Source organism: Salmo salar, chromosome 12 (assembly GCF_965601325.2).
Source record: "Salmo salar chromosome 12, fSalSal1, whole genome shotgun sequence".
NCBI classification, from domain to species: Eukaryota; Metazoa; Chordata; class Actinopteri; order Salmoniformes; family Salmonidae; genus Salmo; species Salmo salar.
Window position 1 is genome coordinate 13,776,314 of NC_138302.1, and position 20,423 is coordinate 13,796,736.

The 20,423-nt window shown below is 42.8% G+C and overlaps 2 protein-coding genes across 2 annotated transcripts; both read right to left on the bottom strand.

Annotated features, from left to right (window-relative positions):
• Positions 1–1,668: 1,668 nt before the first annotated feature.
• On the bottom strand, positions 1,669–19,517 carry LOC106564224 (zinc-binding protein A33). The gene is made up of 8 exons (XM_014130274.3): positions 19,146–19,517; positions 4,577–4,672; positions 4,193–4,429; positions 4,044–4,066; positions 3,759–3,877; positions 3,464–3,648; positions 2,527–2,712; positions 1,669–2,249 (listed from the first exon to the last, which is right to left on the bottom strand). Exons 3-8 carry the CDS (start codon positions 4,301–4,303, stop codon positions 1,680–1,682), a joined length of 1,194 nt encoding a protein of 397 aa, XP_013985749.2. The 5' UTR covers positions 4,304–4,429; positions 4,577–4,672; positions 19,146–19,517; the 3' UTR covers positions 1,669–1,679.
• Positions 7,679–17,179, bottom strand: LOC145850156 (uncharacterized). Its single transcript, XM_014130273.3, has 2 exons — positions 16,674–17,179; positions 7,679–10,683 (listed from the first exon to the last, which is right to left on the bottom strand). The coding sequence occupies exons 1-2, from the start codon at positions 16,933–16,935 to the stop codon at positions 9,893–9,895; spliced, it is 1,053 nt and encodes a 350-aa protein (XP_013985748.1). The 5' UTR covers positions 16,936–17,179; the 3' UTR covers positions 7,679–9,892.
• Positions 19,518–20,423: the final 906 nt, after the last annotated feature.

Consider the following 20,423-nt stretch of genomic DNA (forward strand, 5'->3'; position numbering starts at 1 on the left):
CCTCTCTCCTCTCCCTCTCCACTCACTCACCTCCCTCCCCTCCCCCCTCTCTCCTCCCCTCCTCTCTCCACCAGTAATAATGCTACTTGTGTCTGCGTCTCTGAGATCCATAGGGGTTGTCCTCAGCTCTGTACCCTGGTCATGGAGCCTGGAGGCTGGGTTAGGATTGTACCTCACTGTGGGAGGATGGAGGTTCCCCAATGTGGCTCTACGCACCGCCAAGAGAGACCTAATGTTAGTATGGAGGGATGGATGGTCTGGTTTGATTGGAGGTGGGTGTGGAAGCAGCTCTCATCAACTTCAACCTGCGCCGTGATTCGCTGCTTCACTGTGTGGGTGTGTCCAGAGTGAAGGGGGTGGGGTTTGTGGTGGAGCTAGCAGAAGGTAAGAAGGGAGGAGAGGGTGAGGAAGGAGAGGAGAAGCGATCTAATTGCTCAATTTTGAGAGCAGCTTCTGTCCGTCGAGTCTACTTTGGATACTATTGACCAATGTCCTTCTCTTCCTCCTCCCTCTCTCCACCCTCGCTCCCTCCCTTGCTCCCTCACTCCCACAACCATGTGTGTATTACTACATTATCTCCACTATAATACACTGTGTATTACAGCATTACCTCCACTATAATACACTCAACCATGTGTATATTACAGTATTACCTCCACTATAATACACTCAACCATGTGTGTATTACAGCATTACCTCCACTATAATACACTGTGTATTACAGCATTGCCTCCACTATAATACACTCAACCATGTGTGTATTACTACATTACCTCCACTATAATACACTCAACCATATGTGTATTACTACATTACCTCCACTATAATACACTCAACAATGTGTGTATTACAACATTACCTCCACTATAATACACTGTGTATTACTACATTACCTCCACTATAATACACTCAACCATGTGTGTATTACTACATTACCTCCACTATAATACACTCAACCATGTGTGTATTAAACATTACCTCCACTATAATACACTCAACCATATGTGTATTACTACATTACCTCCACTATAATACACTCAACAATGTGTGTATTACAACATTACCTCCACTATAATACACTGTGTATTACTACATTACCTCCACTATAATACACTCAACCATGTGTGTATTAAACATTACCTCCACTATAATACACTCAACCATATGTGTATTACTACATTACCTCCACTATAATACACTCAACAATGTGTGTATTACAACATTACCTCCACTATAATACACTGTGTATTACAACATTATGCAGAAATGCTTGTAAGAGATCTCAAATATAGTGTGTTAGGTGATCTAGTCAATGACAGCAGATCTAGGAGATCTAGTCTGTGGAGGTAGGGGATCTAGTCTGTGGAGGTAGGAGATCTAGTCTATGGAGGTAGGGGATCTAGTCTATGGAGGTAGGGGATCTAGTCTGTGGAGGTAGGAGATCTAGTCTGTGGAGGTAGGGAATCTAGTCTGTGGAAGTAGGGAATCTAGTCCATGGAGGTAGGAGATCTAGTCTATGGAGGTAGGGGATCTAGTCTGTGGAGGTAGGAGATCTAGTCTGTGGAGGTAGGGAATCTAGTCTGTGTTGGGTGATCTCTTGTGTGTTGGATGATCTGGGCTGGGCTGCAGGGCAACTTGATCTCGTGTGTTGGTGTGGCTCTCGTGGATCTCTCAGTGGATCATTCAGTGGATTCTGTCCTCCTGACCTGGACTAGCGGCCTATCCTTCGTGATGTGGTAGCTTCCATTGGATCTGGTGTTGGTAATCTGCTTCTCAACAGCGAATCCAGTGTGTGGGATCTTGCCCTTTCCCTTTCTGGTGGATTTAGTCTTTGGGATCCGGCCCATCATTTGAGCGGATCCGGTGTTTGACGTTTTGTCAGGGGATCTTGTCTCGTGGTTCTGGTCAGTGGTTGAGATCTTGGGTAATCCGGTCATTGAGATCTGGTCTTCGACAGGGGATCCGGTTTCTGTCAGCTTGCTGTCGTCAGTGGATCTAGTCTTGGTATCCTCTCCCTCCTTGGATGATCCGTCGTGTGGGATCTGGTCTCCATCGTCATCCCCAGGGATGGGATCTAGCTCTACCTCCACACACACTCTCTGGGGTAACACCACTAGCCAGCACTTAGAACAGCTGCTCTCGAAGTACGGATACAGCGTCTCTGTGAAGCGGTGCGTGAAGGTGAACAGGAGTTTGTCCCTCATCGCGTCCCAGAATTCCACCTGACCCTTCTCCCAGTCCAGAAACACCTAAAGATAACATAAAATGTCATTGTCCATTAGGCACTAAATGGAAATTGGTTATTTGTTCTTGTATGTCCCCTTCAGGCAAGGAAAAGATGGATTATCTGTAACAAATTATAAATGAAGAAGAAAGGAAATCTGTTGTTGGCACTCTTTCTTACAAGGTAAAACTACAGAAACAGAAGACTGAGTTAGACACACAGGGTCAACAGTTAATTAACTAAATCTATTTTATTCTATTCTAATATTTGTAGTACACCCTCTTATCTAACTATTGCCCCACCTTGATCCTGTGAAAGGAGCGGGACCAGTCCAGAGGGAGGGTGGTACAGGGTGTGGTCATGGCACGGTACGTCCCATTCCGTAGGCTGAGGGTCCATAGCCCCTCCTCCGGACACGCCTCAAACTCCTCCCTCCTACGCACCGATTGGCTGGCCACACCAACTGTCCAGTTGCTGCTCTCTCCAACCTTGAAGCAGGATATATTTGTTATTATTATACTCATGTATACTTAAAATTATATTTTGAATTGTACCGACAAAGTAACATTCCTGAAAGACAGATATATATAATATTACTCCAATACCATCAATAAAGAGCCTCCATCAGTGTTTGTGTGTATGGGCCCTGGTCAAAAGCACCAAGAACCTCCATCAGTGTGTGTGTATATGGGCCCTGGTCAAAAGCACCAAGAACCTCCATCAGAGTGTGTGTATATGGGCCCTGGTCAAAAGCACCAAGAACCTCCATCAGTGTGTGTGTGTATGGGCCCTGGTCAAAAGCACCAAGAACCTCCATCAGTGTGTGTGTATATGGGCCCTGGTCAAAAGCACCAAGAACCTCCATCAGTGTGTGTGTATATGGGCCCTGGTCAAAAGCACCAAGAACCTCCATCAGTGTGTGTGTATATGGGCCCTGGTCAAAAGCACCAAGAACCTCCATCAGTGTGTGTGTGCATGGGCCCTGGTCAAAAGCACCAAGAACCTCCATCAGTGTGTGTGTGTATGGGCCCTGGTCAAAAGCACCAAGAACCTCCATCAGTGTGTGTGTGCATGGGCCCTGGTCAAAAGCACCAAGAACCTCCATCAGTGTGTGTGTGCATGGGCCCTGGTCAAAAGCACCAAGAACCTCCATCAGTGTGTGTATATGGGCCCTGGTCAAATGCACCAAATAGTGAACAGTGTGCCATTTGGAACCCATCCTCAGTCAGTGAGTGCCACCTCCACTGTCCAGCAGTGGGTGCCGGCGCTGAATCCTTCCCAGCCCAGAGTGCAGTCGATCAGGTCAAATCTCTCCGGGTTAGCGGGCTGGATCTGGATCCTCTCCTTTCCCAGCTGGACAGAGGTTAGCCCAGGGGAGAGGACCAGAGACGGGCAGGACGTGGTCAGGTCCAGGGTTACTGGAGCTGGAAGGGAGGGGTTGGGGGAAGAGGGGGACAGGGGGGACAGGGGTGAGAGGGGGGAGATAGGACACACACAAACACAGACACACACACACCACTCCCCCCAGACTCACTGTAAGGGGCTATCTGCAGCATGTCATTCCAGACGGTGTAGAGGAGGTTGGTCAGGTGTTTAGACGCGTCTATCAGAGGACCACACACCTCCTCTGGCTCCCCATGACTCTGCCACGTCCTACACATCACACACACACACACACACTCTATTCTGTTACAGGGCTCTGTGTGTGTCTGTGTGATTTGTGCCAAGAAGAAAACGAAAAGAGAAGCACAGAGCGAGAGAGAGAGAGAGAAACAGGGAGAGAGAGACAGAGGGAGAGAGACAGAGAGTGTCTGCATACCTCTTTATTGTCTCCTGGTAATTCTGGAAGACAAAGCAATGTTTTATCACATTTATGCCAATGCACAGTATGCCATCACTCTCCCACTCTCCCACACACACACACACACACACACACACACACACACACACACACACACACACACACACCTGCAGAAAGGCGATGTCATCCCTGTCTTCCTTCATCTCTTCCTCGATCTCTCTGATAGTTTCAGCCAGTAGCTCCATCTCATTTCCAACTCTCTCCCTCTTCTCCTTCATCACTCTATTCCTCTCGTCCTCTTCCTCCCTCAGCCTGGCTAGCCTGGCCTCCTCTTCCTCTCTCAGGAACTGGTGCAGCTTCTCAAACTCCTCCTTTATCTGTCTCTCTGTCTGCTGGGCATGGCTCTGGGGGAGGGAGGGAGGAACGGAGGGAGGACAGATGTGATACATTTGACAGCTGATTTGTGACAACTCATGTAAAAGGGGCTTTATAAATACAGCGATTGTTTAGTTGTGATTGATTCATTGACAGACCGACAATGCAAGTCGTACCTGGTTGTGTTGGGAGGCGTGTTCAAAGATCCGTGTAACCTTCTCAAACCTCCTGCTCTTCCCTAGCAGCTTCCCCAGTGAAGAGTTCACCTCCCCCTGGTGGGCAGTAGGAAGAATGACAATCAGCGTATCACAATACAATAGATGTATACTTTTTTTTCATAGCGACTGGCGATTGGTGTTGAACATTTGCTAGTAATACTTCAGTGCAATGCATCGGACGATTGTTGTTTTGTGTGTCAATGTGTTTGTCCCCATCCAAATAAACCAAATAAAAAAAATACAAAGGCGATTGACTATGATAAACACTTTATCTACCTCCCCAATGCAAAATAGTAAAAAACAAATGTCAACATATATTTTGTGGAAAAGAGATGTTTGTATGTTTCTTAACGACGCAGCATACTCAGGGGAGAACGATTCCCTCATTGAAGCCACGGAAAGTCAAGGTGGACCGCGGTACTGCAGACGTTGTTAGCAGAAAACAGGATCCCTCATTATATGAATGGGGAAATGGCAAACTCCCACCAGAGATGTTCGATCTGGTTCAAGTCCGGGCTCTGGCCGGGCCATTCAAGGACATTCAGACTTGTCCCGAAGCCACTCCTGTGTTGCCTTGGCTGTGTGCTTAGTGTCGTTGTCCTGTTGGAAGGTGAACCTTCACCCCAGTCTGAGGTCCTGAGTGCTATGGAGCAGGTTTTCATCAAGAATCTCTCTGTACTTTGCTCTGTCATTTTTTCCTCGATCCTGACGTGTCCCAGTCCCTGCCGCTGAAAAATATCCCCACAGCATGATGCTGCCACCTCCATGCTTCACCATAGGGATGGTGTCAGGTTTTCTCCAGACGTGACGCTTGACATTCAGGCCAAAGAGTTCAATCTTGGTTTCATCAGACCAGAAAATATTGTGTCTCATGGTCTGAGTATTTAGGTGCCTCAATTTCAAGTCTCATAGCAAAGGGTCCCAATACTTATGTAAATAAGGTATCTTTTTTTTATACATTCGCAAACATTTCTAAAAACCTGTTTTCGCTTTGTCATTATGGGGCATTGTGTGTTGATTTCTGAGAATTTGTATTTATTTAATGCATTTTTGAATAAGGCTGTAACGTAACAAAATGTGTAAAAAGTCAAGGGTTCTGAATACGTTCTGAATGCACTGTATATGACAGACACGTCTTGCCATTTAGGAATGTGATATTCAATGCGTTTCTATGGGATATAGTAGTAAAGGACAAATTCAATATTCTATTAAATTCTAATATTCTATTCAAATAAAATGATATACCTACAGGGTCCTAAAACTCTAAATCAAATAGCTAAATGATCCATGGTATGACCAGATTAACACCTGTCATGACGTTGCCCTCTTTGGGTACAGCGAGCACAGTTGACCCCCCTCCTTCTGCACCAGGCCTTTTCTATGCACCATCCCCCGACCTCTATACTTCTGACACCAGGCTCTGTGAGAGCGGTCGTAAATTCCTATGAGGAAATTCTCTCCTCATGGCCACAGTATGGAGACAGAGTGAGTTTTCATAGAGAACAAAGGATTCTTCCACCTCACAGAATTGGAGAACCGAACGACATTTATGTTCTGGAGGAGGTATAGAAGATCGGTGAAGAATCCAGCTACGAACTGGTCCGTTTGGTACAATTTTGTGAAACTCATGAGAGACAATACGGCCATATTACCATAATAATGTTTATATACTAGCCTCAGCTATGAGACTTACATCTAAATGGTTGTATAAAATTAATGAATAAGGATAGAACTGTTTGTGATATTGTGTAATGTGATTTTGGACTGTTTAATGAAGGAAACTCCAATTCCCTTTGGAGTCTTAACTAAGTCATCGGCACGCCCCCAGGGACACAGACAGGACCTGTCGTCATGTGACAGCCTTTTCTACGTTCAGTATATAAACCCCCACCCAGGGTTTCTTTCCCCAGACCAGCTTACCTCGAGAAGAGAGGGCCAAGGTTTGACCATGCATTCCTCGTTCTGAACTTTAACCACCGTGGTTAAACTCTTAGACTATTGAAACCGACAGAATAATAACAAGTCTTTGATATTAATTACTAGTCTGCAGCTAAGAATTCGGTATCATTGAACGCGAAGACCGACGAAACATCCATTCTATAACGACATTAATGAATGTCACTTTGAAATATCCATTCTAACAGAGAGAGAGAGAGAACTGGAGGACAATCTCTCCAACAGAACAGAACTTTTCAACAAAGATCCCGACGACACACTGAGCATAAATATATATTGATTGCAATTGTTCCCGAATGAGTGAGCGTTCATGTGCAAAGGCTTAGCATTTCAATTGTTAATATTTATCAACTCTGTAGTGCCTTCTCAGCTGACCCACACTCCCCTTTTGTCTAACAAGCTGCCATGCCGGTTTAGCCCACTAGGGAACATTCTCCTATCATTTCCTTGTAACCATATCTGTTTGTTTTGCATTTCTGTTGAATTATTTAGTTTAGTAAATAAATGATTTTAAGACAATTGATGTATGGATGACTCATAGTGAAGACTGGGTTCATGCAGATAACCAACAATTTACGACGTTTGGAATGAGATTGACGTGAGGTGAATAATAAGTCATTAAATCAGAAGACTCATAGATCAGATATTATGATATCTGAAAGTTATATTAGGAAAATTATAACTTTGTAATCTGAATATTTTCCTTGGTGCCCCGACCTCCTAGTTAATTACAGTTACACGAGTAATCAGTTTAGTTGCGTAATAATTACAGAGAGTTATTTGATAAACATGTCTTCAGTTTTAATGATGCCAAAGACGCGACACACCATTCCATTTGTTAGTTTAGTAGAATGTCCCCCTCACATTCAGAAATGGCATTTTTGTCCCCCCCAGTTTTATCATTGGAATGTGATACAAAAAACATTGACAGTGTGCTTTGGGACCATGCGGACACCTCCAAGCAGTCAGGTAGGCTGTTTGGAGAGTTTATATGACAAAAAAAGCAAACCAAAAAAAAGTTATGTCAATTCCACTTCTAAAACCAAAGGTGCGCCCCTGCATACAGCGATCTCGACAGCATTTTCCATACAAGCAAGACAGACAGGCAGTCTAAATAGTAATTTAATGTTCTGTTTTCAGCACCATTACAAACACAGGGAACAGACAAGCAGTCAAAATAGTAGTGTTCTTTTTCAGCATCTCAGGCTAAGATATGGCAGCATAACTATAAAGATTACGTCATCAGAAATGTAAACGTGTGGTTAAAACGCAGATTGTTTTGCCCCAATACAATGCCCTGCTTCTGCAATATCCTTACTTACAACAGACAGAGAAGGTTGTATCCTTCTGCAATATCCTTACTTACAACAGACAGAGGTTGTAGCCTTCTGCTACTGTAATATCCTTAGTTACAACAGCCAGAGAAGGTTGTAGCCTTCTGCTACTGTAATATCCTTAGTTACAACAGCCAGAGAAGGTTGTAGCCTTCTGCTACTGTAATATCCTTAGTTACAACAGTCAGAGAAGGTTGCAGCCTTCTGCTACTGTAATATCCTTAGTTACAACAGTCAGAGAAGGTTGCAGCCTTCTGCTACTGTAATATCCTTAGTTACAACAGCCAGAGAAGGTTGTAGCCTTCTGCTACTGTAATATCCTTAGTTACAACAGCCAGAGAAGGTTGTAGCCTTCTGCTACTGTAATATCCTTAGTTACAACAGTCAGAGAAGGTTGCAGCCTTCTGCTACTGTAATATCCTTAGTTACAACAGCCAGAGAAGGTTGTAGCCTTCTGCTACTGTAATATCCTTAGTTACAACAGTCAGAGAAGGTTGCAGCCTTCTGCTACTGTAATATCCTTAGTTACAACAGCCAGAGAAGGTTGTAGCCTTCTGCTACTGTAATATCCTTAGTTACAACAGCCAGAGAAGGTTGTAGCTTTCTGCTACTGTAATATCCTTAGTTACAACAGCCAGAGGTTGTAGCCTTCATCCTTTATTACGATCCATGATCTTGACTGCCTTACTGATGACAGTCTATATTGGCTGCCTAACTGATGACAGTTTATATTGGCTGCCTTACTGATGACAGTTTATATTGGCTGCCTAACTGATGACAGTTTATATTGGCTGCCTAACTGATGACAGTTTATATTGGCTGCCTTACTGATGACAGTTTATATTGGCTGCCTAACTGATGACAGTTTATATTGGCTGCCTAACTGATGACAGTTTATATTGGCTGCCTAACTGATGACAGTTTATATTGGCTGCCTTACTGATGACAGTTTATATTGGCTGCCTAACTGATGACAGTCTATATTGGCTGCCTAACTGATGACAGTCTATATTGGCTGCCTTACTGATGACAGTCTATATTGGCTGCCTAACTGATGACAGTTTATATTGGCTGCCTTACTGATGACAGTTTATATTGGCTGCCTAACTGATGACAGTTTATATTGGCTGCCTAACTGATGACAGTCTATATTGGCTGCCTAACTGATGACAGTCTATATTGGCTGCCTTACTGATGACAGTTTATATTGGCTGCCTTACTGATGACAGTTTATATTGGCTGCCTAACTTATGACAGTTTATATTGGCTGCCTAACTGATGACAGTCTATATTGGCTGCCTAACTGATGACAGTCTATATTGGCTGCCTAACTGATGACAGTCTATATTGGCTGCCTAACTGATGACAGTCTATATTGGCTGCCTTACTGATGACAGTTTATATTGGCTGCCTAACTGATGACAGTCTATATTGGCTGCCTAACTGATGACAGTCTATATTGGCTGCCTTACTGATGACAGTTTATATTGGCTGCCTAACTGATGACAGTCTATATTGGCTGCCTTACTGATGACAGTTTATATTGGCTGCCTTACTGATGACAGTCTATATTGGCTGCCTAACTGATGACAGTTAATATTGGCTGTCTAACTGATGACAGTCGGAGCACGTCTCTTCGCTGATGCCACGTTTGAATGGGAAAATTGGCCAGCCCAACTGCGTAGGGGAGCCGACCGTTGCCCAGTGAAGGTTCTACTGCACTGATCAGCCAAAGGCTCATTAGTATATCTGAGAAATTGCCCAAAAATCGTACAAATATATATTAACAGGCCCATGGGCCGCAGGCCATGTCACCTTTTTCATTTTTGTATTTTAATGTATAAAAAAAAGTCTGTGTCAATTTTGACCACCCCACCCAACTAAAAAATGGTCCAGCCCACCTGGCATTTGCCAGAATTGCCAGATAGCCAATTCGCCCCTGGCTTCTATCCTGTATGTGTTATTTCATACTCTTTCAGGTTCCCTAACTGACTAAAAGTCTTTCTGCACTGGGAGCCTTCTCTTCCTGTGTGTGTATTGTCTCATGCTTTTTTAGGTTCCCTAACCGGGTAAATGTCTTTTCACACAGAGAGCAGTGGTAGGTCTTTTTTTCTGTGTGTGTTCTCTCGTGATATTTAAAGCCCCCTAACTGGGTAAAAGTCTTTCCACACAGGGAGCATTGGTATGGCTTTTCTCCTGTGTGTGTCCTCTCGTGTGTTTTCAGGTTCCATAACCAGGTAAAACCCTTTCCACACTTAGAACATTGGAAAGGCTTCTCTCCTGTGTGTATTCTCTCATGCTCTTTCAGATGTGAGGACTGGTTAAATTTCTTTTCACAATGGGAGCATTGGAAAGGTTTTTCTCCTGTGTGAGTCCTCTCATGCTCTTTCAGCTTTGATAACCATTTAAAACTCTTTCCGCACTGGGAACAGTGGTTTGTCTTCTCTTCCTGTGTGTGTATTCTCTCATTCTTTTTCAGGTTCCCTAACCGGGTAAATGTTTTTCCATTCTGAGAGCAGTGGTAGGTATTTTTTTCTCTGTGTGTCCGCTCATGATATTGAAAGCCCCCTAACTGGGTAAAAGTCTTTCCACAAATGGCACATTGGTAAGGCTTTTCTCCAGTGTGTGTTCTCTCGTGCTCTTTCAGCTTTGATAACCAGGTAAAACTCTTTCCGCAGTGGGAGCAGTGGTGTGGTCTCACTGGTTTGGGTGTCTCTGGGTCTGGTTCCCCTGAGGGACTCTTCCCACTGTCAGAGGGAAAGTCTGGCCTCTCTCCTGCCAAAGACAAACAGAGTATTTAGTTAAACTGAAATGAAACCTCCACATGATTAAACTGTCTTCCTATGAGGTTTAATCCAGACTAGATCCCAAACGGTACATTTGGATCCTGGATGCTGATTGGTTGATAGCTGTTAGTTATTCACAATAATCCACAGGTAATGCCTGTTAAAGGGATATTTCACAATATCTACTTCCCCAGAGTCAGATGAACTCATGGATACCATTTGTATGTCTATGCATGCAGTTTGACGGAAGTTTCTAACTAGCCGTAGCGCAATTGCTAACGAGCGTTAGCATAATCACTGGAAGTCTATAGTATCTGCTAGCATGCTAGCAGAAAGTAACTAACTTCCTTCATACATGACAGAGACATACAAATGGTATTCACAAGTTCATCTGCCTCTAGGGAAGTAGATAAAGGGCCTCGTTGCTAAAATCCTGATGCATCGCTTTAATAGTTCCATTTGAATTATCCCTACGCATCCACTGTCCCACAGCCCAGCCTGGCAATTCATAAACTAATCTCCATTTTTACCCCATGCTTCTTGCCTAACATCTGGTATGAAACAGAGGGGAATTGTATAAACCTTGCCATCTGTAAGACCCAATCAAATCTCCGATGTGCAGAACGGAATCACGGATTACAGACATTAAAACAGAATTCAGCAACATTAGAAAATGTATTGATCATAGTAGGAAATCAACTAAATGTATTGAACTAATTAGAAAATGTATTGATTTGCACAAGATTATGATAAGACAGGAACTTAATTGATCCGTACATCGATCAAAATGCATGAGTGAATGGTATTTTCATTCATTATACTGCTCAATGTCCCACTACTAACACAGTCTACTGCACAATTCCCCGGCCCAGGTTGGAAATATCCGTTTTAATTAGTTGACTATCTTCTATTATATTCTGCAATATATTCTTGCAAAATTCTGTTTCCATCTCATTTAATTTTATAGTGTTGTTGCACTGTCGAGAGATAAACCTGTAAGGAAGCATCTTATTGCCGCTGTAGGCCGTCATTGTAAATAAGAATTTGTTCTTAACTGACTTGCCTAGTTAAATAAAAGGTTAAATAAAAAATAAATGGCACTGTTTACCCCACGTTCATCATGTTTATATAACAAATAAACAAAGGTGAACTTGATGCGACTGTGTTAGCTTTAGTTGGCTAGCTAGCAAGGGAAAAGAAAATTAGACTGCCAGCATAGAAACAATTTCTGTTAATAATAGACAACAAGTGTGCTTGACTAGAAACTATGCTAATAGAAGCTTTTGTCTCTCAACCTCAGAAATAGAACTAGACTGGCTGATGCCTGCTCTATATCTGTTAGACAGTGCTATCAGAAATAGAACTAGACTGGCTGATGCCTGCTCTATATCTGTTAGACAGTGCTATCAGAAATAGAACTAGACTGGCTGATGCCTGCTCTATATCTGTTAGACAGTGCTATCAGAAATAGAACTAGACTGGCTGATGCCTGCTCTATATCTGTTAGACAGTGCTATCAGAAATAGAACTAGACTGGCTGATGCCTGCTCTATATCTGTTAGACAGTGCTATCAGAAATAGAACTAGACTGGCTGATGCCTGCTCTATATCTGTTAGACAGTGCTATCAGAAATACCATGTATTGGTTGATATTTTAGTTTGTGTTATTGAATAGAAATAGTCTCATGCCTTATTGCTTAAATTCAATAACCTCTGGTTTTATTTTTAACATTTAATCCATATTGAAATTATCCTTCCTTTTCCTGATTCGGTCCTCTTCATAATTTGGCTATAAATTACAACCTCTTGTAATAATAGACATGATATAGTATCTTAGAGATTTCAATCAGATCGGACTGTTACCTGATAACTAAAAAACGAATAACACCATTGAGATTTTAAAAACAAATTCATTAAATAATGTTTAAAAAAGATAATAATTTTGCTCTCATGGGCAAACTGCAGAGTTTGTGTTAAAGTGTGTACACCGCGGATAAAGATGAACAATAATGACTGTCTACAATAAATCATTAAAATACTGAGAGAAATTTGGGAAATTATATTATTTTATACTATTACAATTGCCCAGAGAAAGAGATTTTGTTTAACAAGTAATAACACATTCTCAAAAAGGAAGGGGTTAAAATGATGGACATCTCGGTTTTCAATTCCTGAAATGGACACTGTTCTCAATACCACTGGTGTGCTTGACCAAAGAGCTCTATTTTCATGTCATCTGACCAAAGCACCGGTTCCAATCCAAGTGCCAAAGCTGGTTAGAAACCTCCAGGCGTTTACATGTATGGGATGACATGAAAATAGAGCCGTTTGGCCATGTGCGCCAGTGGTGGGTTTGGCGTCGAAATTACAATGCATGAGCAGAAAATAACCCCATAGCTACTGTAAAATATGGTGGTGGATATTTTATGTTATGAGGCTATTTTTTTTCCACTGGGGCCCTTGTTAAGGTCAACGGCATCCTATCCTTGTACCTCACATATTACCAGTACATTTTAGCCCAAAACCTTTTTGCCTCTGCCAGGAGGCTGACACTTGGCTGCAAGTGGATCTTCCAGCAAGACAATAACCCCAAGCACACATCAAAATCTGTAAATAAATGGACACAGGGTCATTCCATACTTTGAATCAGGTAGCATTCTGTTAAAAAAAGGTGACCCATTTTTCCCGTGTCCAAGGGCATTGAAATATTTGATATTGATTTATACACTTTGTTCTGTCGGAATTTAGAATTCCCAAATCAAAGATTGGCCTCAAAATCTCAAATGTTGTTTCAATCCATCTCAGTGACTTGAATCCTATTGAAAACCTGTGGTTTGAATTGACAAGGACAGCCCATAAGAGACTAAAAGATTTCAAAGATCTGGAAGGATTCTGTATGGAGGAATTAGTCAAAGATCTGGAAGGATTCTGTATGGAGGAATTAGTCAAAGATCTGGAAGGATTCTGTATGGAGGAATTAGTCAAAGATCTGGAAGGATTCTGTATGGAGGAATTAGTCAAAGATCTGGAAGGATTCTGTATGGAGGAATTAGTGAAAGATCCCTCCCAACAACACTTTTTAGAAACACATTTTAGAAAAAGGCTCAGTGCCGTTATTCTCACAATGTGAGGTATTGAAAGGTAATGAAAACAGAGGTGTCCATAATTTTGACCCCTAACTTTTTGCGAATAAAATGAAAATCAAATTGTATTTGTCACATGCGCCGAATACAACAGGTGTAGACCTTACAGTGAAATGCTTACTTACAAGCCCTTAACCAACAATGCAGTTTTAAGAAACTCCCTACAAAAAAAAAAGTAAGAGATAAGAATAACAAATTATTAAAGAGCAGCGGTAAATAACAATAGTGGAGCTATAAACAGGGGGTACTGGTATTGAGGTAATTACCGTAATTTCCGGACTATTGAGCGTACCTGAATATAAGCCGCACCCACTGAATTAAAAAGATATATATATTATTTTGAACATAAATAAGCCGCATGTCTATAAGCCGCAGATGCCTACCGGTACATTGAAACAAATGAACTTTACACAGGCTATAACGAAACACGGCTTGTGACAAAAATAAATAGGCTTTAACGAAACACGGCTTGTAACAAAAAAATAAAAAATCAGCAGTAAGCTTTAGTTGTCTTTTTGCACTGAGTCAATTCCTCACGCTGCTGTTTCCAACTTCTTATCATCGACTCATTAAGACCAAGCTCCCGTGCAGCAGCTCTATTTCCTTTTCCAACAGCCAGATCAATCGCCTTCAACTTGAAAGCTGCATCATATGCATTTCTCCGTGTCTTTGCCATGATGAGGGTGACAAAATGACTACCGTAATCAGAATGATGGGAAGTTTGAGAGCGCTCGATTTAATCTAAACAGTAAACCAAAAAGTTGTTTGACCTTAACCCGTTCGCCAATTTCATTGGTCTAATGAAAGCTTCATGCCGCCAAAAAACTGAGCACGTCACAGAATGTGTATTTTTTTTATTTTTATTTAAAGCGGGAAAAATCCATATATTAGCCGCGTCATTGTGCTTATAGTCCGGAAATTACGGTATGTACATGTAGGTAGAGTTATTAAAGTGACTATGCATAGATAACAGAGAGTAGCTACAGTGTAGATGAGGGGGTGGGGGGGCTGGGCAGCCATTTGATTAGCTGTTCAGGAGTCTTATGGCTTGGGGGTAGAAGCTGTTTAGGAGCCTCTTGGACCTCGACTTGGCATCTCCGGTACAAACTACCTTTGAGAATATCTTTCTCTGAGCAATTGTATAGAATTCCTCCATTTTGTGAGCATACACTATAGGCTAGCTCAGTATTTGAATAATGTATTGTTTTCTTCATCAACCATCAAGGACTTGATCATGACTCTCAGTTCCATTATATTACACAGAATTCCATTCTTTTACTTTTAGATGTGTGTGTATTATTGTTGTTGTGAATTGTTAGATACTACTGCACTGTTGGAGCTAGACACACAAGCTTTTCACTACACCCGCAATAACATCTGCTAAATGTGTGACCAATAAAATTTGATTTGATAAGAGTCATTGGACGAAGGGGTCTTCTGTACGGGGGAGTTTTGTTAAGAGGCCAGATGCTCGGTCTGAACATCAACATGCATCGTTTGTGGTCCGGTTTTGGAAGCATAAGGACCTTATTTTTCATATCAGCAAGAAATTATATAAAAAAAATGAAAAAAGGTTACAGTGACACACCTTTATAGGGTGAGGGTTCCCACACGGCCATCGCCATGTTACAGAGGGTGTTTACAGAAAACAGCCGGAAGACAGAGTGGACTACCTGTGCTAATTAGCTATCTGCGTCTAACACCTGTGTGTAAACAGAAGACAGAGTGGACTGCCTGTGCTAATTAGCTATCTGCGTCTAACACCTGTGTGTAAACAGAAGACAGAGTGGACTGCCTGTGATAATTAGCTATCTGCGTCTCCTAACACCTGTGTGTAAACAGAAGACAGAGTGGACTACCTGTCCTAATTAGCTATCTGCATCTAACACCTGTGTGTAAACAGAAGACAGAGTGGACTGCCTGTGATAATTAACTATCTGCATCTCCTAACACCTGTGGGTAAACAGAAGACAGAGTGGACTACCTGTGATAATTAGCTATCTGCATCTCCTAACACCTGTGTGTAAACAGAAGACAGAGTGGACTACCTGTGATAATTAGCTATCTGCATCTAACACCTGTGTGTAAACAGAAGACAGACACCACACACGTGTTGTCACAGAAAAATATTGTCGGCTGCGACTGTTGCGACTATAGAGATAGATAAGAGGATTCCTCATTGTATCTGTGCCATTATAGTGTCTCTGACAGCCTTATGGGCAGCGCCATTGAGGCTATCTCCATTTTGAAGTAGTCCATTTTCTTCTTCACGATTGGCTGATCCCACCTGATGACCCGGTTGGACGTGACTCCAACTGGGTCACCAGGAGGGCTCAGCCAATGAAGTTGGAAGTCCCACCCGTTGACTACATTAAAATGATGGAAGCCTTCAATGGATCTGCCCATACTAATACAGTCTTTTGGCCACTAAAGACCTCTATCATTCACTGTGGTTAAAACAGTGTACAGCAGTGGAGGCTGGTGGAAGGAGCTATAGGAGGACGGGCTCATTGTAATGGCTGGAATGGATCCGAATGTGGTTTCTATATGTTTAATACCGTTCCATTTATTCCATTCCAGCCATTACAATGAGCCTGTCCTCCTATAGATTCCCCCACCAGCCTCCTCTGGTGTACAGTAAGTGTATATTTAGCATTTGGTTAATTATCTTGATGTGATATGAAAGTAGAGGGATTTGTTTCTAGAACTGTACCGCAATTGAGAACCGATTCACGTTTAGATTGAGTTTTTGGCTGTTTTGGCTGTCAGAGCCAATTCGCCTCTAAACAGAAGATTAAAGGTTCCTTCAGCTCATTATCATCACCCCATCACTTACCGGCGTTCATCAGATCTCCAGTTTTGTCTTCCTCATTTTCCAATGTTACAGTAACCTCCCCCTGCTCCTTCACTCCAAAAACGACATCCCCCTCTTTCTCCTCCTCCTTCTCTTTCACTCTGAGCGCTTCTGAATCTCCTTTCACTGTGACGTTCTCCTCTTCCTCCTCTTCTTTCACGACAATATTAAGCCACAGACCCTCTTTCTCCGTCCAGCAGACCTCCTGTTCTTTGGCAGCGGGGGAGTAGTTTAGTGAGCTCATGGTCGGGGATGTTAGCTAGCTAGTTAGCATAAACAACTAGCCTAGTGCTAACTTAACCAGCCAGCTAGATGACTAACAACGTAAATATGCAATTAAACAGGGTAACTAGTAGATACGACAGACGTGTGTTTCAAACACAGCGACTTCCCATTCACCGAAACCGTCTAAAGAGCTGCAATGTTCCGGCTATGTTGGCTAGCAAGCTACGGGGGTGGCTGACGAGCTCCTTGTACTTCTTCGGGGGTTTATCTGCGGGTGGCAGTCAAAGTGTAATGATGCATTACCGCCACCTACTGTACTGGAGTGTGGGCCAGAGACCGGGAGAAATGATATCCAGTCGGCCTTTAAAAAATAATATAAAGATTGGAGACTTCTACTTAGTACTCTCTTTAAACAGTGGTTTAGTGACCGTTTTTTTAGTTGCCAGTGCACAAAAAATAATAATAAATGGTGTCATAATGTCTTACACACATTGACTTGAAGAAATGTTTGTATTTTTATACCCTCAAACACCAAATTAGACCTACCTACTTTCAAAATATGCCATCATCACTGTCAATCGTGAATGATATTCTCTATGATCTGTGATTAAAAAGAAAAGAAAAGTCCCCACAAAAATGCTTCTATGTGACATCACAGAGTGGGATTAAAAGTAAGAAAAACTGTAATTTTCAAAACCTAAAACGAGGTTTGGAAAATGTTTCAACTTTTGATGATGTCATCAATAGAGATGTTTTACTTAATTTTTTTCTTCTGCAAAACACACATGTAGACACTGGTATTGTGCTGGAAGGAGATTTGATTTGATTTTTTGAGGTAATGAAAATGAAGTTGTAAAGTGATCGAATTGCAAAAAAAAAAAATATCTACTGAAGATATAGAACTTTCAACATACAGAAAGTGTCACAGTGTGATGTGTTTTGCTTCACACATTTTGAAAGTTCTTGACAACTTCATTGATGACCTGCAAAACATTTTGGGACTGTTCCAACAGTCCCAAAATAGGCCCCCACACTGGCCCATTTTAAGGGCCCCCACACTGGCCCATTTTAAGGACCCACACACTGGCCCATTTTAAGGGCCCCCACACTGGCCCATTTTAAGGACCCACACACTGGCCCATTTTAAGGGCCCCCACACTGGCCCATTTTTTTCCTTGAGGCCTTTTTTGTGAATCCCCCATCATTACCCAGATAATAACATTGCTAAAAAAGAAACAAGTTACACCAGCCCACTGGGCTAAAAGTGGACAAGCCCATCTGTCATTTGCCTGAAATGCAGATAGAAAGTCCACCCCTGCTTGTGTGTGTGTGTGTGCGTGTGTGTGTGTGTGTGTGTGTGTGTGTGTGTGTGTGTGTGTGTGTGTGTGTGTGTGTGTGTGTGTGTGTGTGTGTGTGTGTGTGTGCTGTGTGTGTGTGTGTGTGTGTGTGTGTGTGTCAGCCTGTGTGCTGGCCTTCATAGACTAGGTCATGTTCAACTCGTACGGCGTCAGTCTAAGTGTCAAAGCACATGGAGACAGGAACCGCACCACATAACACCCCCCCCTTCATGAGTCAGAGCACACGTACAGGGTGTCCACGGATCATAAGGTGTGCCCAGTAAGCGCTCTGGTGGCGTCTGCTTGCTGAGAATTTTCCTGCACCACAGTAAAATGCAGATGAGCTTCATGATTTACATCAATTCACTGAAAACCTGCAGTAACACACGGTTAAATTAACAGTATCACACTTCATGTAGCCTCATATTAGCCAGCTAATAGCCTAACCACCGATCAAGCAACATTATGGACTGAACGTTCAAATCCTGTTGCTGCAGGATTATTTTGCTGCGACAATAAAAAAATTACGATGCTACATCTGTATGTATGTGGCATGGCAACAACAACAGAGTGGATTGCAAAACATACAGTGCAAACCACACACACTATCTTATGTAACTGCACAGACATGCCACATCAAATAAAAGTATCTGCTAAATGGCAGATACTCGATGAACAGATATTTAAATGCGAAGTTACATAAAGTAGGGGTGTAGGTAGCTTGTAGACATGTCTGTCTGTCTGTCTGTCTGTCTGTCTGTCTGTCTGTCTGTCTGTCTGTCTGTCTGTCTGTCTGTCTGTCTGTCTATCTATCTGTATGTCTGTGTGCTTGTCTGTCTGTCTGCGTGCCTGCCTGCCTGTCTGTCCGTCCGTCTGTCCGTCTGTCTCTTACCTTACAGTCAGGTACAGCCTCCGTTATGGGGTAGACTCTGTGCCCCTCGTGGGTCTCAGTCAGTCCACACTGACTGCACACTGGCTCCAGGTCATCCACACAGAACTAGATAAACTTCTCTCCATGCTCCCGGCACAGCTCTGGATCTCCAGGGGGAAGGACGAAGCCCTCTGCCCCAGGGAGAAGGGCCTTGAGCAGGGTGGAACCCCCTGAGAGGGACCCTAATCCTCCAGCTTCTAGTCTGAGAGCCTCCATGGATTATTTTTCTGAGCAGGAGTGCAAGAATGTGGAGAGAGGAACGAAAAGGGGAGGAGAGAAAGAGAGAGGGAGGGAGGGAAAGAGAGTGAGAGAGGGATATATATATATATATCGAGAGAGAGAGAGAGAGAGAGAGAGAGAGAGAGAGAGAGAAAGAGGGAGACCGTTGTGAGAGAGAGCGGGAGGGAGAGGGAGAAGAGGGAGGGAGAGACTGAAGGAGGGAGGGAGAAAGGGCATGAGAAGAGGGAAAGAGAGCGAGAGGGGGGAGGGAAGGGAAAGCGTAGAGAGAGCGAGAGAACGAGAGGGAGGGGATATTGGTATTTTGTGTTTGTGTGTGCGTATGCATGTGTTTGTGTGTGTATGGGTGCGTATGTGTGTGTGAGTGGGTGCGTATATGTGTGTTTGTATGTGTGTTTGAGTGTGTGTGTCTATATCAGTACCTGTGTGTAACTCCATGAACTGAATGCTAGATGTATGTGTGCCATAGAGGTTAACTTTAGTATCTGAACTCTTTCAAGTTCTTTGAGCTTTTTCTTTAGCCTACATGTGCAAGATGGGCGGGGTTTACCTATTTTGGGACTATTTTTATTGGTCCTTAGCTCCCGGCAATCACAGATGAAGTAGTATTGAATCCAGCATAGGTCAAGTTACAACCCCCACCCCTCTCTCTCTCTCTCTCTCGCTCTCTCTCTCTCTCTCTCTCTCTCTCTCTCTCTCTCTCTCTCTCTCTCTTTCTCTCAATTCAATTTAATTCAAGGGGCTTTATTGGCATGGGAAACATGTGTTAACATTGCCAAAGCATGTTAGGTAGATGTCTCTCTCTCTCTCTCTCTCTCTCTCTCTCTCTCTCTCTCTCTCTCTCTCTCTCTCTCTCTCTCTCTCTCTCTCTCTCTCTCTCTCTCTCTCTCTCTCTCTCTCTCTCTCTCTCTCTCTCTCTCTTTCTCTCAATTCAATTCAATTCAAGGGGCTTTATTGGCATGGGAAACGTGTTAACATTGCCAAAGCATGTGAGGTAGATCT